General features: G+C 48.5%; 1 protein-coding gene across 1 annotated transcript in view; it reads right to left on the bottom strand.

Annotated features, from left to right (window-relative positions):
* The window catches only part of BACE2 (beta-secretase 2), a 109,783-nt gene extending 94,945 nt beyond the window's left edge, over positions 1–14,838 (bottom strand). The window contains exon 1 of the mRNA XM_004003354.6: positions 14,106–14,838. Within this exon, the coding sequence (XP_004003403.3) occupies positions 14,106–14,405 (300 nt within the window). The 5' untranslated portion in view covers positions 14,406–14,838. The remainder of the gene's footprint in view (positions 1–14,105) is intronic.
* Between the last annotated feature and the right edge of the window lie 4,116 nt (positions 14,839–18,954).

The following is an 18,954-nucleotide window of genomic DNA, read 5'->3' as shown; positions in this document are numbered from 1 at the left end:
TTGTATATACTGAAGAATTGACGTTATGGAGACCAGAAGCAAATTGTCACATAGGGAATTCTTAAACACACATGCGAGCCACCCTTGGGTGAACGTGTTTATGGATTAGATGACATGTCAGTGTCCGTGGACCAGGAACTTGGCAGTTTTGTGCCCTTGGCAGCCCCACTCCTCCACATCACAAGGCGTCAGCCACTCAAAGGGTTTTGAAAATCCTTATGGTCAGAGTATTTGATCTTCAAAGGAAGTTTTGTGGTTGTTTTTAACCTCAAACAAAATCTCCCTTTGCCCCCCAACCATTTTCTCCCCGTGCTTACAAGTCACATCTTCCTCTTCCAGAAAAAAGTTCAAAGTACACACAGCAATGAGAGGCTCACTCCAGACTGACTCACAGAGGCTTTCATGAGTTAGATTCTAGAACACTCCAGGAAGTTAGGATTTGGGAAGCAGAGCTTTAAAACTCTGCTTTGTGACTCCTGGGCCAAAATGATGCTCTTTAGTGCATTTGGTGGTAGAGAGTAATCATTTTCTTTTATTCCTCACATATTAGCCCAGCCTGGGTAAGCCGTGGTTCCAGGCAGGAGGGGTGTAGTGGCCCCAGTACACTGTGCTCATGCCAATGGCTCTGTGCCCCTGAAGCCTCCTGGGACACGGCCTGACAGCTTCTCTGCCAGTGGCAGCAGGACCACAAACACGACCTGCATTAGCCCTCACCCAGGACCCACAGGAGTGGGCGATAAATGCCCAGCTCCCTCTCCCTTCAACTGGAAGTGCTGAGTCTAGGCACCATTCCCTCTCAAGAGATCCTGGGGGACTGAGCCCACCACCCACGCCTGTAACCTCTCCCTCCCAACATGTCCCCTCCCCGCACTGCCCCAACCTCTGTGCACCATTCCTGGAATCACCTCTGGAGTGAACTGCCCACCTTACATCCTTTCTCTGTTTCCAAGGGAACCCAACCCATGGCACCACCTAAGTGGTTGCCTGTACCCTGCCTCCCCCCAGGCACCCCGAGTTTAACTTTCCTTTCTAACTCAGAAACTCTCCTCCACAACCATATTTAACTCCCCTCCCCCAACTCCTCACACCCTGCACACCCTTGGCCTAAAGCGTGTAGAGTAACGTTTTCACACTTTGCAAGGCCTTTATTCTAGTAAAATTGAATCTCAAAGCACAATTTAAAAACAGATGAAGGTGAATCAGCTCTTCCTGTTGTTCAGATGCTAAGTTGACTCTTTGCAACTCCAGGGACTGGAGCACACCAGGCTTCCCTGTCCTTCACTATTTTCCAGAGTTTGCTCAAACTCATGTCCATTGAGTCAGTGATGCCATCCAAATATCTCATACTTTGTCATCCTCTTCGCCCCCTGCCCTCAATCTTTCCCAGCATGAGGGGCTTTTCCAATTAGTCAGCTCTTGGAATCAGCTCCGTATACACATGTATCCCCTCCCGCTCAAGCCCACCCCCTCCATCCCAACCCTCTAGGTCATCACAGAGCATCGAGTCGAGCCTCCTGTGCTATACAGCAAAGCAATTACACTCCAATTAAGAACTTTTTAAAAATAAAAATTAAAAAAACAAAACTTTATGTTTCTGAGGAATTTTGGTAACAATAAAGAAAACAAAAAGTTTACTTGAAAAAAAAAACACACACCAAAACAGGTGAATGAGGAATTCCATCAAAAACCGGGCACATCAGAATGACTCCCCACGGCCCAGGATGCTGGTGCTGTGTGCCCCTTCACCTGTCTGGTTTCATCCTGGAACATGGGCCCCCTTTCTAAAGGGGTCTTTATCCATGCCCATCACCAGGCTGATACTGTACCTCATCACCAAACATTCTGTTTACTGTCTTTACGATCTATCTTCTCAGTAAGCACATAGATTCTAGAAAAACAAGGGCTGTCTTGGTGAAGTTGACTGTTACATCTCAGGGCTTGGAATAGGGCCTGGTATACAGTTGCTGCTACTGCTGCTAAGTCGCTTCAGTCGTGTCCGACTCTGTGCGACCCCATAGATGGCAGCCCACCAGGCTCCCCCATCCCTGGGATTCTCCAGGCAAGAACACTGGAGTGGGCTGCCATGTCCTTCTCCAATGCATGAAAGTGAAGAGTGAAAGTGAAGTCACTCAGTTGTGTCCGGCTCTTAGCGACCCCATGGACTGCAGCCTACCAGGCTCCTCCGTCCATGGGATTTTAGTAGGTGTGTAATAAATTTGCCAAATGAAGGAATAAATCATGGTCATCCTTTGAATCTAGTTCAAGATTCTTTCATCTCTTCAATCCCCAGGCAGTTGAGTTAGAAGTGCCTCACGGCATCTAGCAAGAAGAACTAGGACATTAGGAACAAGACGGCCCACAAGCACAGGCCTGCTGCCACTGCCCGCTCCTGCCCACACAGATGCTTCTGATGGACAGTCTCCCTACTGCTCTGAGCAGTCACTACCAGGCCTGCTGAGTTGCAGTGCTGAGTTGCCACGATTTCAGATCCCTGGTACTCCTGGCTTTTGGAAGCAGATAATATTTCGTTGGGGGAGGGGCTCTGTCCTGTGCATTGCTGGGCTCCACCTTCCAGATGCCAGCGCCACCCCCCAAACTGACAGCCAAAACATCTCAGAAGCAGACGGCATTAAGAAGAGGTGGCAAGAATACATACACAGAAGAACTATACAAGAAAGATTTTCATGACCCAGATAACCACGATGGTGTGGTCACACACCCAGAGCAAGACATCCTGGAATGGGAAGTCAAGTGCGCCTTAGAAAGCATCACTACGAACAAAGCTAGAGGAGGTGATGAAATTCCAGCTGAGCTAGTTCAAATCCTAAAAGATGATGCTGTGAAAGTGCTGCATTCAATATGCCAGCAAATTTGGAAAACTCAGCAGTGGCCACAGGACTGGAAAAGGTCAGTTTTCATTCCAATCTCAAAGAAAGGCAATGCCAAAGAATGCTCAGTACCATACAATTGCACTCATCTCAAACGCTAGCAAAGTAATGCTCAAATTCTCCAAGCCAGGCTTCAGCAGAATGTGAACCATGAACTTCCAGATATTCAAGCTGGATTTAGAAAAGGCAGGGGAACCAGAGATCAAATTACCAACATCCCTTAGATCATTGAAAAAGCAAGAGAGTTCTAGAAAAACATCTACTTCTGCTTTACTGACTATGCCAAAGCCTTTGACTGTGTGGATCACAACAAACTGTGGAAAATTCTTAAAGAGATGGGAATACCAGACCACTTTACCTGCCTCCTGAGAAATATGTATGCAGAACAAGAAACAGCAGTTAGAACTGGACATGTAACAACAGACTGGTTCCAAACTGGGAAAGGAGTATATCAAAGCTGTATATTGTCACCCTGCTTATTTAACCTATATGCAGAGTACATCATATGAAATGCTGGGCTGGATGAAGCACAAGCTGGAATCAAGATTGCCAGGAGAACTATCAATAACCTCAGACAGGTAGATGACATCACCCTTATGGCAGAAAGTGAAGAAGAACTAAAGAGCCTCTTGATGAAAGTGAAAGAGGAGAGTGAAAAAGCTGGATAAAACTCAACATTCAGAAAACTAAGATCATGGCATCCAGTCCCATCACTTCATGATAAATAGATGGGGAAACAAAGGAAAGAGTGAGACTTTATTTGGGGGGGGCTCCAAAATCACTGCAGATGGTGAAATTAAAAGACACTTGCTCCTTGGAAGAAAAGCTATGACCAACCTAGACAGTATATTAAAAAGTAGACGTATTACTTTGCCAAAAAAGGTCCATCTAGTCAAAGCTATGGTTTTTCCAGTAGTCGTGTAAGAGATGGACTATAAAGAAAACTGAGCAACAAAGAATTGATGGTTTTAAACCATGGTGTTGGAGAAGACTCATGAGAGTCTCTTGGACTGAAAGGAGATCCAACCAGTCCATCCTAAAGAAAATCAGTCCCGAATATTCATTGGAAGGACTGATGGTGAAGCTGAAACTCCAATACTTTGGCCACCTGATGAGAAGAACTGACTCATTGGAAAAGACTCTGATGCTGGGAAATATTGAAGGTGGGAGAAGGGACAACAGAGAATGAGATGGTTGGATGGCATCATGGACTCGATGGACATGGGCTTGAGTAAGCTCCAGGAGTTGGTGATGGACAGGGAAGCCTGGTATACTGCAGTACATGGGGTCACAAAGAGTTGGACACAACTGAGCAACTGAACTGAACTGACTACACTTAAAAATATCTCCAGGGATTGCCCAGTGACCCCTGCAGGACACAGTTTCCCAGAGTGTGACTTGCCAGATCCAACCAGTCCATTCTAAAGGAAATCAGTCCTGGGTGTTCATTGGAAGGACTGATGCTAAAGCTGAAACTCCAATACTTTGGCCACCTCATGCGAAGAGATGACTCATTGGAAAAGACTGATGCTGGAAGGGATTGGGGGCAGGAGGAGAAGGGGACGACAGAGGATGAGATGGCTGGATGGCATCACCAACTCGATGGACGTGAGGTGATGGACAGGGAGGCCTGGCGTGCTGCAATTCATGGGGTCGCAAAGAGTTGGACATGAGTGAGCGACTGAACTAAAATGAGTTAGACTTACTTGCTACCTCTGATATAAAACTCGATACCACCACCTTTTGAGAGGGCTGGAAACCTAGAAGCTAACATTCACATCACTCACATTGTCTTTTTTTTTTTCTTTTAAAGATTTTTTTTTTTGATGTGGACCATTTCTAAAGTCTTTATAAATTTGTTACAGTATTGTTTCTGTTTTATGTTTTGGCTTTTTGGCCCTAAGGCATGTAGGATCTTAGCTTGGCGACCAGGGATCAAACCTGCAAACTTTGCTTGGGAAGGCAAAGTCCCAACCACTGGACTGCCCAGGAAGTTTCTGCTTTAGTGAAAATGACCACTGTCCTCTTGAAGACAGCAGGCAGCAAAACAAGTGTTACTAGAACCATTTGTAACAACTTCTTATCTGTGCTGGAAGAGTGCCCCAGATGGTGGCACCCATCAAACAAACAAATGGTTATGTGTTGGCAACAAGGTAACCACAGGATGGGTGAGGAAGCCCCAGAAACTTTGGCAAACAGAAAAGTGGAATGTCCGCTGAATCTTAGCATCTAAAATATGGCACTTAGATGTGTATGTCTCTTAAACTTTCATTTTCCTAGTAATTCATTTTCATTGATTTACAAATTACTGCTCAGGACAGACTGCGAATTTCAAAAGGACGCAGTCAGCACAGAGATTTTTGAACAGCAGGGCTTTAGAGCTCTTGCTCTGCAGAAAGTGCATAGCACCTTTCAAAATTGCCAAATGCAAGCAAGCGTCTGGAACACAACTTGCTGGAGGTAGAGATTTCCTAAGCAGTCAGCATGCGTGCTAAGTCACTTCAGCCATGTGTGACTCTTTGGGACCCTATGGACGATAGCCTGCCAGGCCCTTCTTCCATGGGATTCTTCAGGCAAGAATACTGAAGTCGGATGTCATTTCCTCCTGGGTGGGATCTTCCCCACCCAGGCTATGAACCCATGTCTCTTACATCTCCTGTGTTGGCAGGCAGGTTCTTTACCACTAGCGCTACCTCACACTTAAACAACCAGGCTTCAGGAAGAGGAAAGAACCTGCTGCTTCCGCTCAGGAAATCACACGGCAGAGGACACTGTCTCTGTCACGGCCTGCAAACAGTGTCCCAGGGCTGAGACCAGGTCGGCCACTGAAGGGGTAGCTTGCGGGTGGGAGATGCTATAACGGGCAGACTCCCAGGCCTCGGTGCAGACTGTCCTGTCTGGTCAGTCTGGACTGGGTCTTGGGAATCTGAATTTTAAACCAACTCTACAAAGTGTGCTTGCTTCCCAGGTGGCTCAGTGGTAAAGAATCTGCCTGGGTCTGGAAGAGCCCCTGGAGTAGGAGCTGGTAACCCGCTCCAGTATTCTTGCCTGAAAAACCCCATGGCCAGAGGAGCCTGGAGGGCTGCAGTCCATGGTGTTGCAGGAAAGTCGAACACAACTGAGCGACTAAACAACAACAAACAGGTGTGTTTGGTCCCCACCCCAGCCCCCTGTGGCCAGCTGGTTTACAAAGCAAGGACTCCAGTTTTGGCCTTCCAACCAGCACCATGCGGCCTGCCTGCTTCCCGTGGCTTGAACCAGGTTCCACATCTTCACAGACCCCAGGTGACGCACCTACAAGCAGCTGCTGAAAATTAGAGCTATCAGAAGGGCTCACAAACAAAACAGATTATAATCACTGAGTGCTGGGGCTTCTAGAAGGCATCTCAGGTCACGCGATCCAATCCCCTAATTTACACGGGACGAAACTGAGGCCCCGAGCGGCTGGAGAACTTGCTCATCCACACCAGCATTTGGTGAGCAGCCTTTCCGGGACCAACACCAGAAATGCCTAATTCCCCAAGGCTGACAAGCGGGAGACGGTGGCTTGTCAGGCTGAGAAAAGCTAATGAATTTCCCCAGGAGACAGCTCAATGTAGCGAAGATGGCTCTGAATGTTCCCTCTACGGCTTGGGGAATCCACACCTCCTTCACAAAGCAGCAGCTTCCCAATTCCGGCAGCGCATCCTGCCTTGAAAGGGAGTCAGAGCTGATTAACCCGCTCCCCTGAGGCTGCCTGGAAAACTTGGATTCAATGCTTTCCACCCTTTCCCCCCACAGTGCCACTTTCTGAAGGGGCTGCTTTGTGGTGGTTCTCTTGGGCTTCTGGCACAGGGTTGGCAGGCAGACAAACTGAAGCAGTTTTCAACCCCCTCCCAAGAAGGCCATTTATCCAGCACAGGGCTGAGGTGGGCTGGAGGTCTACAGGGTCCCTGCTATTGTTCTGTTAGTAGCTCAGTCCTGTCCAACTCTTTGTGACCCCATGGACTGTAGCCCACCAGGTTCCTCTGTCTATGGGGATTCTCCAGGCAAGAATACTAGAGTGGGTTGCCATGCCCTCCTCCAGGGGATCTTCCTGACCCAGGGATTGAACCTGCATCTCCTGCATTGCAGGCAGATTCTTTACCATTTGAGCCTGCCGGGTCCTCAGGAGGGCCGGGTATAAATCCTCCTGTGCGTCCTCAGACGAGTGTGAGATGGAGTGAGAGGTTCCCACTGCCCTTTAAGATGAAGCCAGCCCAGGCCACCACCCCTTAACACTGCAGACAGTCCTCTTCATCTTCCTAAAATGGCAGGGCTGAGATTGTGTGTTTCCACATACAGGTATATGATGCACCGTATAATAAAACTTGGAAACACTCAACCTGATACCTGTGCAGGGCAGCAAGCATTAACTCAGAAACAAACCTACTAGCTTTGTTTCTCCCCTGGGGTGATGTCAGCCCTCCAATAGTCTCTTTACTCTTCGAGAACTCCAAGAGCAAAAAAACTATTTTTTTATTAAGTAGTGATAGATTAAAAAAAAAAAAGTCAAATAGTCCATCTGGGCAAGGAGATGAGGAACGGAAGCCACGTGACAGCCAGTCCAACCGTGTGTCACACACACATTTCCCACAGCTTGGGAAATGGCCCAGAATATGGCACGCACACCCTTACTCACACTGCGTGTGTGCGTGCAATCCAAGTCTTTGTCACCCCATGGACTGTAGTCCGCCAGGCTCCTCTGTCCATGGGATTCTTCAGGCAGGAATACTGGAGTGGGGTGCCATGCTCTCCTGCAGGGAATCTTCCCAACTCAGGGACTGAACCTGCGTTTCTTGTGTCTCCTGCATTGGCAGGCACAGTCGTTACCACTAGCACCACCCGGGAAGCCCTACCCACACTGCACCATCACAACGTATGCACAAGTCACAGAAGCCCAGGTGAGCCAGCCACCTGCCTCACCGGTGTGTTCCGTTTCCCAGGTGGTATCTAGTGTCACTATCGAACAATGATTCCGGTGTCAACACCCCGCCTGGGCTGGGCAGGCAGAGCAGAGAGAGTGTAAGGAGGGACCTGTGACAGATGGCAGGGGAGCCAAGTGTATGCAGAAGGCCCATTGTTCGTCCTAAATGGGGGCTCTCAGGCTCAAGGGAGCCATGGCTTGCTCACCATCAGATAAGACCCAATGCCTCCCCCTGCTGCCCTCTGCTTGGGGCCGGGGTGAGAGTCAGCAGCCATGACCCTCAACCTCAGCCCAGGTGGACCCTGAATCCAGAACCAAAGGCCTGACCTGCTCCTTTCAGTGTCTGAGACATAAAATAAACCTCAAGGCATGCTGCTCCACCCTACGGGGAAGGGAAAGTGGTGTCAGGTCTAGAGTCCTCTCCTCAGGTCCAACACAGTCCACTGTGGACACAGCCCATCGTGGAGAAGAAATCAACCATAGCAGTGGCTCAACGAGACCTTCCTCTTATAGTTTTAGCTACACTGAGTTCAGCGATCATTCTAGGAGCAAACAGGAAGCCCAGAGGAGGTCAAGCCACCTTCTGACGACATAGGAAGTCAGGCAGAAGTCAAGAAAGGGCTGTGGATGCTTCACGGAAAAGCACGTGTATTTCATATCCTATAGATTCCATTGAAAGGGGAGGACAGATGCCTTCCAAAGTCTTTACGACATGAACTGCAAGCTTAGAGCATGAGTATCTGTGAGTCATAGGTATTTAAACACCAGTGATCCGAGCCTGCCTAAGTGGGCTTTTCCCAGGTTATGCAATGATTCCAGCAATTCTGGAATTAATGCAACATGACAAGAGACATTTTAAAATTTTAAGTGATTACTCTCTAGTGAGGAAACAGACAATGAAATACAGAAAATAACCCCAAACCTTCCCCTCCTCGACCTCCTGCCCTGTCCCACAGCACAATATCGTGTCACAGACTCTGTGTCAACATAGCACCAAAACCACCATGTGCTGCGGCCTTTGATGAAAATTACACTTGAATTCCAAATTAAAATAACAGGCCATTAAAAGATGGGAGAGAATGAAAGGAAAAAGATCCACAGAATGATAAACTTAGAATGAACTTGAGTGGATTAAATTATGTGTCCCTCTGAACCACCACCAAAAAGAAATATTAAAACCATGAACCCATGACCTGTCTTGAGAGTTAAAATCAAGCCACAGTGAAGTTGGACTGGGTCAGGACAGGTCCTAATCCAATGACTGCTGTTCTCATAAGAGGAAGCAGATCTGGACATAGAAACACACATGGGGTCTGGGGTGGGGGAGTGGTGTTACAGGAAGACAGAGGAAGGGATGGGAGGACGCAACTAGGAGCCAAGAAACAACACGGACTGCCTGGAGCCACCAGCAGCTGGAAGAGGCAGGAAGGATCCACCCTCAGAACCTTTGGAGGGAGTGCAGCGTGCTGACACTTTGATTCTGAACTCCTGGCCTCCAGAACTGTGAGAGAGTACATTTCTATTGTCCTAAGTCACCTAGTTTGTGTTCTTGCATTACAGCAGCTGCAGGAAACTTAAAATAACCAGTGAGAAAGGGGAAGCACAGGGAGGTTGTCACCTGCCCATCGTCACGTATGAAATACCGCTAGGACCCAGGACACTGCGGTGGCTCCAGGGTGCTTCCCACTATGCCCAAGTCATTCACAGACAAATGAAGGTGGTTCTTTAAAAACAAAAGTCATTGCAGGGACTTCCCTGGCGGTCCAGTGGCTAAGAGTCGATGCTCCCATTGCAGGGGGGCAAGGTTGAATTCCTCATCAGGGAACTAGATTACCAACTAAACATCGTTCATGTGACAACTAGGAGTTTGCACATCACAACTACATGCTGTCACTAAAGATCCCTGATGCCTCAAGACCCAGTGCAGCCAAGAAAATAAACAAACAAACATTTTGGTGGTCGGGGGAAAGACACTGCAGTTCAAATAGCAGCATGCACAGCACTGAAATCTTCAGACTGTGGACCCAGGCAGACCTGATGGTTAAAGTCAGCCCAGCCACTCACCAGCGTGGCCAGGGACAAATGACCTGGCTTCTCTGAGCCTCAGTTTCCCCATCTGAAAACTGAGTCAAACAACTGTATGTACTTCACAGGGCTGTTGGAAAGTGAGAATGAAGTAATCTGGGCAGAATGCTTAGCGTGGTGTTCAGCACCCAATCAGCCTGAAATCAAGGTGAGCTACCAATACACAGTTGTTAACAATTTCTCAGATTCTGCCTCTCCAAGTTGTTTGGAGCAGATTCCTGGGCCTGGTATTTCATGATCCTCTGTAATAAGACCTTTGATGTTGAATTATTATTCCAAAGCTCTGGAAGGGCAACTTCCCCCACCTCAAGCAGCTGGTGGGAACCTGGCGTTGGTTTCTGGCTCTTTCCATGCGAGTCATTTGTCCTGGCTTCACTGTCTTTAGTCAGTTACCTTCTCAATTCATTCCATCAAATTTCTTCTTGCTGGCCTTTTTCCAGCCTCCCCTGAAGTGAGTTTAATGTAATTTGGGGACACTGGGTGGCTTGTTCTGAAAAAGGCAAACCTTTAAATTGTATATGAAGGATACATCGTATCTTCAGTCCAGAATCTTTCAGGTGACTGTGAACTGAGAAGCCAATGAGTCCATGTTTGAATGAGTCCGTGATTGAAATGTGCAACCCCTAATAATTTGTGAGCTCTTTACCTTCAAATGTCTAAACCCCAAAATCACTTTGCTGTCTGTTTTATCCATATTAGCGGAGATGACAGAAAATCTTTCAACAGAAACCCAAAAGCCTTTTTGAAGCCATTACCAAGTACAAAGCCTCAGACCTTTAGCTTCTCTAGTTGGATTTATTGTGTCAGCATGAAAGTCTTTTTTAAAAAAATAATGGAAATTGCTGTAATTATAATCACTTTAGAACACCAGTATTATTATTAATAAGACCAAATTACATGGTTCAAGCAGCTGCTGGTTCTCTCCTGTTAGGAGGAAGTCATGTAATGGTATCAGAGCCCCAGCTCTCATCTCCATGCCAACATGGGGCTGCTCACATACGGGCTTCCGGGTGGATGCCTGTGATGCCTTGGAAGGGTGTCAGGGAACCCAGTTCTTGATTAAAGCACCCAGGGACTGAACACATTCCCAGCCTTTCCCAGGAGAGAGCAAGGAGCATGGGGCTCTGGTTCCTGTTGAATCTTCTTGTACAGTCTCTCCCATGCATGCCTGGATCCAATTATTCAGGATGCTGAGGCCTGAGCCTCACCCTGAAGGAAGGGGATGCACAGAGGGGTGGCTGGGGCTGGGAGAGTCCAGTCTGGATCACATGTTAAGTTCCTAATACCTGAGGGTGCACAGTTCAGGGATCTCTGGTTGATGAGAAAAACAAGAGGCAAAAAAACAAAGAAAATAAGACAGAAGGGAGGAAGGGAAGGGACCAGGTGTTTGCCAGGTCATTGAGAACTTGGGTTCTGGAGTCCAACGGCCTGGGTTCAACTTGTGGTGCTTTCTAGAGCTTTGCTTTTGCCTTGTCCCATTGCCGTGGGAAAGCCACTCAACTCCAAACTTCAGTTGTGCTGTCTACTAGATGGGGGTAAGAACTTGGGGCCCTTCTGAGGATTCCTGGGGAAGGCACCTGGAAGGCATGTAACACGGTGCTGGCCACAAGGGGAGCCCTCCATACTATCTATGACTATCCCTCCATTTTCAAAAGATTCTCTTGAATTTACAACTCCATTTTTCTCTCCACCTAAGCAAGTTTTATTTTAGGCTTCAGAAAATCAGCAGAGCACATATGCAGGACTCTTGGCAATTAACAGAGCAGGAAAACTTCCATTAAGTTCAGAAGTCACCCCACAGCTGCCCTCTCTTGCCTGTTACAGACCCCCAGTTAGTGGTCCGGGATGTCTCAGGAGGAGGCAGGCAGAGAATGAATTCTGATTTACTTGTCATTAACACCTAAGAGTTTACAGTAGGCATTTGGAATGAGCACACATGAATTCTGCTATAAAGCAGCTTATTACTAAATCAGGCCAAGGAAAAGGCACAAAATATTTCACTTCCCGTCAAATGTAAAAATTAAATCTAGATTGTTAAAAAGAGCCTTCCCTGGAAACATGAGAATGTATAACTGAGAAGTAACCTTGAATGAACTACTTCCTTGGCTTCGGTAAGACAGCAGCATAAGATACTCAATACATTCTTCTTAAATCAATAAACTTCGTCATTTTAGAGTAAAGGTGATTGCACTAATTAATAAAGACAAACTATTATTTGAGAGTCCCTGGGACAGCAAGAAGATCCAACCAGTCCATCCTAAAGGATATCAGTTTTGAATATTCTTTGGAAGGACTGATACTGAAGCTGAAACTCCAATACTTTGGCCACCTGATGCGAAGAGCTGACTCACTAGAAAAGACCCTGATGCTGGGAAAGATTGAGGGCATGAGGAGAAGCGGACAACAGAGGTTGAGATGTCTGGATGGCATCACCGACTCAATGGACATGAGTTCGAGTAAACTCTGGGAGTTGGTGATGGACTGGGAGGCCTGGCGTGCTGCAGTCCATGGGGTCGAAAAGAGTCGGACACGACTGAGCGACTGAACTAAACTGAACTTTGGGTGTCAGGACCCACACTGCCCAGATTAATTTTTGTTGTTGAGTCACTCAGTTCTGTCCAAGGGATTTCGCAGGCAAGAATACTAGAGTAGGTTGCTATAGTTGAGAAAATTCTCTTCCACTCAAAACATCAAGACACACATTCCCAGGTGGTAATGATTATTTGTTCCAAAAGATTATCCTTGGGCCACAAGAGAGGTTCACCCTCAATATCTCCCCGAAATCTCCTGAAAAATGAAATGTACCAGACTCTCACTGCCAGCGCATGATCTCACGTGGTAGCCTTCACCAGTACCAACCTCTCCTGGCCAAGTTAAGCTTTGTCAGCTGACTCCCTCCCCCTCGACTTCCCACTGCCCCCCAACCACCCTCCACCGGAAATGCCAAAAACAGCCCTCAGATGAAAGGCAAGCAGAATCAAAGTTTTGAGCCGCAATACATTTTTGAAGGCTTTTCTCTTTTCAACTAATTAAACAAGTATAGAAGTTATTCAGTGGGGTTTCTTTTTTTAAAGAGATTAGCATGGCATGTCTTTCCTCTTAAGAAAGTCTTGAATAATTTAATTAGAATTACACCGAAGTCATGAGTATGTGCTATTTATGGAGGAATCACAGCTGAATTAAAAACCAAATGACAATGTTAAAAATAAAAATAAAGTATCTTCAGACAGCATATTTGATCGATAAGAAAAACTTGACTTGAAATCACAGATTGAGTACTCTGGAAGGAGGAGGGGAGCCAAATCTACTCCTAGGATTTGGTTTTTCTTAAAATGACCGGGCCTGGGCACATGGGTTTCTTGCTACAAAAAAGTGCTAATAACTGAAAATCAGGATAAGATCGCTGTTTGATTTTAATTTGCCATTGGGAGACCACTTGGTCTCCGGGAGTCTGACTCAGCCCATGTTTTTTTCCCAGTCCCTTTACTGCATTTAGCACGTTCCATACACGTGCATAGACTCTTTCATCGGTGCTGAGGGCCCAGGCAACCTGGAGCCGCTGGGCAGCTCGGAGGAAACTGCCAAGCCAAATCGGAGAGAGCAAAGTGGCGCCGTGGAAGCACGGCTCCTTCCACCGGCAGCCAGCGAGCCAGCCTGCTAAGACAGCGTTGCTTTGAGCTGAGATAGATAAAGCAAGAATCCCTTGTAAGGGGTACTGCGCCGTTGGAGGCTGGCCACGAGCCTCCTGAGCGATGAGACAGCACGGGGGCGGGGGTGGGAATATTAGCGCAAAGTGATTTCCCTCGGATCAGCAGCATCACTCCCTGAGCCCACCAAACAGTCTCTTCGCTTAAAAGAGGTGTCGTTCGCCAGGGGCAATGCCGTTAGAGGCAAGTTACAGGTCTCTCGCCTCGCAGGCACATGGTGAGGAACAGCTAACAAGTTCAGAAGCACGCACCCCGGCTGCGCCGGGGGCTGGGCAGCTCCGCATCCCGAGTGCGCGCGCCCTGACTCCCGACCTGGAACCCCGCTGGGTCCCCAAGATCTCTCCGGGGACAGCTGCTGCTGCTCTGTGGTAGACGCTAAGCTGCGGGGGAGGCACAGCTGGGCGCCCCCAAAAGTCCCCCAGAAGCCCCCGGCTGCAGGGCGCCCAGTCGGAGAGGGCTGGCTAGCGCGCACCGACCTACCTTCTGCGGGGGGGTCCCGATCTGCATCTCCAGGTAGTAGCCGCGGCCGGAGTCCCCCTGCAGGTTATCCACCATAGCCAAGAAGTTGGCCGCACCCCCAGCGGGCTCCAGGGCGAGCGCCAGGCCGTCCGCGCGGGGCTCAGCGGGGGGTCCGGGCCCCGGGGTAGGCACAGCCCCCCGGCTCGTGGCCGAGGCCACCCGGAGAGGCAGCGTGAAGGGCGCGGAGGCCAGCGCCGGGGCCGCTCGTAGGAGCCACTGAGCCAGCAGCGGCAGCAGCAGCGCCCGGGCCAGCGCGCCCATGCCCGCGGTGGGGCTTGGGGGGCGCGCTGGGCCGGGCCCGTCCCGTCCGGCGACAGCGGCTCAGCGACTCGGCGGCGCGCGGGGCTGCGGGGCAGGGCTGGGCGCGCAGCGGGGCCGGCGGCGGCGGACCGGAGGAGGAGGACCGAGAAGGAGGCGCGGCCGGAGCGGGAGGAGGAGGCGCCGGAGCCGCCCCAGCCCGCGCCAAGTTCTGCAAGTTGGTCGCCGCTGCCCCCTCTGGCGGGCGGCGGCTGCCCGGCAAGGGCCGGGCCCCTCCCCGCCCCGGCCAAGGTCAAAGCGAGGCGCGGGGTGCGCCCGGGTCCCCTCAGGCTGGCCCCGTTCACCCTCGCTGTCTCGGGCGGCGCCTCTTTCCCGGGAAACTAGAGTCCCCAGTTTCCTCGGAACGCGCCCCGCTGCCGCGGCCAACGGATGTGACGAGGCTCATCTGATACCAGAGGGGAAAGTTTCGGGAACCCTTAAAGGGGCAGCGAGGGCCTGAACGGGCTCCCTGGCCCCGCGCTCCAGGTGCCCCGCAGGTGTTCCCCAGCCTCGCAGTGGCGGGGGCTGCCAGGGGTGACGTGGGGGTCAGAGGGAAGTGCAGGGAATCGTAAAAACGCAGCGAGCATCTCAAGGAGTGTAAGAGTCTGCGCCTCCCCTCGCCAAGTCCGTCCCTGCAGCCTTTCAGCCTTCCCGAAGTCCAGCTGCTTCTCGGGGCATCTTCGTGCACTGCGCACCCCCACCCCCAATCCGCGTTCCGCATCCCCACTTTTGAGGCCCCTGAATGATTTTGACGAGATCTTATTGGAGGCTGGGAGAGGTGAGGGTTTGGAGAGCCGGGCGAGGACGCGAGAGCTTTGGAGACTTCCCCCTAAAAAGCCCGGGGGAGGTGTGTGTGTGGAGGGGTTCTTGCTGCTGTAGCTGCGCCGGCCTCGGTTCTCCTTCTGCGCGCAGCGTTTCGGCTGGGAGGTGGCGTCCGCAGCTGGCTTTGAGCCTGGTCTTCTTTGCCCCCTGCTCGACCGTAATGCAGATAGGATGCTGCCAGGAGCTGCACTTCACCTGCCCTAGGACTCCCTCACTCCATCGGGCAAGTTGCAGTCATCATCCAAAATCAGGGCCATTGAATTTACAGCTCTGCCTCCATCCCTCCCGTTCCCGCTTCCCCCAAGCTCTCCACGGATGGTCTAATTAATACTTGTTTAGCCACAGACACCAAGGCAGACCCAGAAATGCATTCAGTAATGCAAGCGATCAGAGTGATTTTATTTTAAATATTAAACGCAGGGGGGACAATTACACGAGCTGAAGTCCATTGATTTCTACTGAAACGGGGAGTAGACAATGCTTTCTGCCTCCTCCAGCTGAATTATGTTGGCTGTTTTTTAAAAAAACCAACAAGCCCATCTTCAAACAGTAGGGAGGTTGGAGGAATCTTCCCTCCTCCCTGCAATTTCCAGTTACTGCTACTCAAGATTTGATTTTTACTCCTATCTTCTCAATTTTAGAATCATGTCTAGCTCTGCAAGGGACCCTTATGTCAGAGATCTTCAGCTGTATTGATTTTCAGATGACTTTAACTATAAATCATACTTTGCCCAAACTATATCCCAACTTTAACAAATCCCTGGCCACGCAAAAAAAGGCCCGTTTGGGTCCTGGGATATAACCTAAGTTGATATTCCTCATAAATCTGCATAGTGATTCCAGAGCTATTATATTCATATATTCACATTTCAAATTCAAGGTTGGAGAAGTGTAATTTTTAAAAAAATGATTATTTATACTCCTCAGTGTCCAGTCTTGAGGGGTTCAAAAAGACAACGAGACAGCTCTCCGAAGACTGCAACCTTGTAAAAAAAAAAAAAAAACCATGAAATTTATTAAGGACATTGACACACGGGCTACGTGACATAGAAGTTCAACATAAGAGACATTTGCTCTAATAATTAAACAGCCCAGGAGAAGTTTTTAAAAACCGAGTCTAATTAAGGTTTGTCCTTCAGGAAACTCCTGACTCCATCTAATATGAGTATTCAGGAGCTTTTCATTTTAAGAGGGCTTGTTTAGGTTTGTGGGTAAACAGATGCAGTAAAATATAGTCACAGAGGACCTCAGGCAGTTTTAATGGAGGGCAGAGCTGCCGCATCAGAAAATAATGCAGACAGAAGTGACAGCATCTGATGACTGTCCCCTGGGTGGCATTTGTTTTTATGAATGGTCTTAGAATTCTTGACCCCTGCTCAGAACTATGGTGCTGGCTGGATCTGGGAAACAATCATTTCACTTCCAGGTGTTTTAACTGAAATTATATGTGGCAGTCCTCCCATAGGGTGGCTTTGGGTTTCTTTTACAGCATCCTTGAAGGGCTTCAAGAAATATCAATCTCAGATATGCAGATAACACCACCCTTATGGCAGAAAGTGAAGAGGAACTAAAGAACCTCTTGATGAAGATGAAAGAGGAGAGTGAAAACGTTGGTTTAAAGCTCAACATTCAAAAAAATAAGATCATGGCATTTGGTTCCATCACTTCATGGCAAATAGGTGGGGAAACAATGGAAACAGTGAGAGACTTTATTTTCCTGGGCTCCAAAATCACTGCAGATGGTGACTTCACCCATGAAATTATAAGACACTTGCTCTTTAGAAAAAAAGCTGTGATCAACCTAGACAGCGTATTAAAAAGCAGAGACATTACTTTGCCAACAAAGGTCCATCTAGTCAAGGCTATGGTTTTTCCAGTAATCATATATGAATGTGAGAGTTTAACCATAAAGAAAGCTGAGCACTGAAGAATTGATGCTTTTGAACTGTGGTATTGGAAAAGACTCTTGACAGTCCCCTGGACTGAAAGGAGATCAAACCAATTAATCCTAAAGGAAATCAATCCTGAATATTCATTGGAAGGACTGATGGTGAAGCTGAAACTCTAATACTTTGGCCACCTGATGAGAAGAACTGACTCCTTAGAAAAGACCCTGATGCTGGGAAAGATTGAAGGCAGGAGGAGAAGGGAATGACAGAGGATAACATGGTTGGATGGCATCACCATCTTGATGGACGTGAGTCTGGGCATGCTCTGGGAGTTGGGGATGGACAGGGAAGCCTGGCATGCTGCAGTCCATAGGGTTGCAAAGAGTCGGACACAACTAAGCGACTGAACTGACTGACTGAGTGAAGGGCTTCTCCAAGGAAGAAACCACTTTTCCCTTGTGGGTGAACAATAGAGTGGGAAGGGAGGAGGTGACCCCTCACTCCTTGAGGACAGCCCTGCATCCTCTTCAGACTGGCCTGTGTTCCCTTACTGTACTCATAGCTCCCCCCTCTCCTTTCCCTCTCCTTCTTACCCTTCTTCTCCCCTCTCCTCTCCTCCCGTTCCTCCCTCTAGCCTGAACACCTCCACTCTCGGCCACACTCTTTCTTGGCCCACTCAGGAGCATCAAAGCCCTGCAGTGAGATGGTCCTTCCCTCCTTGCCATGCCCCTGAATAGCAGGAGGTGAGATAGGGTCTCACATCCCAGCCCACATTGTTCACCAGGGATTCCTTCCATGGATACAAGATGTTCGGCCAGAAAGGTTGTCATTGATATGTGTGCTGATGGTCCTTGGCTTATACACTGGCTCCGAGTTCCTTTGACACCAGCAGTTCTCAGAATTTTTGGTTTAAGTTCCCTCTTAAAAATTGACCCCAAAGAGCTTTTATTTATGTGGGTTTTATCTATCAACAGTCAGCAAATTAGGAACTAGAAGTGAGAAATTTTAACAGTATGTAGTAATTCATGTAAAATAGCTATAACAAACCCACTACACAGCAACATCAATAACATTTTAATAAAAACTAACTTTACTTTTCAAAAGATGAGAAGAATCATGTTATTTTTGCACTTTTGCAAATCTCTCTCTGGCTTAATAGAAGGCAGCTGGATTGTGATATCTGTATCTATATTCAGTCTATCAGGAAGCTGCTGGAAAATTCTGTCCAACAGGCAGGAGAGAATGAGTGTGAACAAGGCAAATAACATTTTTGTATTATAAAAAATGTTTGGAGCTAAAGGACCTCCTGAAAGGGTCAGTCTACGCCTTGAGAACTGCTGCTTTGCAATATCTTTTTGGTTTTTATGTTTGCATCTTAAATAATTTTCAACATAAACAGAGTCCTTTGTACCAGGCACTATGTCAACAATGGGAAGGAAAAAGTGAAATAAGAGCTGGTCCTTAAGTTTGCAGACTAGACCCAGGAGCCAGTCCCAATATCCTAGTGATGCCTGGCTTCCCCAGACTTAGCAGGAGGGGATCCCTGCCACTGTAGCCAGAAGAAGCTGGTCCATTGATCTCTTCATTCTCCTGCAGCTTTATTTCCCACCTGCCTCCAGGTGCCTTGTAGGCAATATCCGAACATTCTGGTTAAACGTTTCTCTTTTCTCTTTTTTTAAACCTGCCCTGATCCTGCCCCTCTGCAGCTAGTGCTTCTAATCTCCTGCCCTCTGAAAATGCTGCCTGCACTCCCATCCCAACTTCCACCCTCTCCTTTGCTCCTCACTTACAAGTCCCCATCC

This window comes from Ovis aries, chromosome 1 (genome assembly GCF_016772045.2).
Source record: "Ovis aries strain OAR_USU_Benz2616 breed Rambouillet chromosome 1, ARS-UI_Ramb_v3.0, whole genome shotgun sequence".
NCBI classification, from domain to species: domain Eukaryota; kingdom Metazoa; phylum Chordata; class Mammalia; order Artiodactyla; family Bovidae; genus Ovis; species Ovis aries.
Note: the sequence above shows the minus strand (reverse complement) of the source record. Positions and strands in the feature narration are given on the sequence as shown.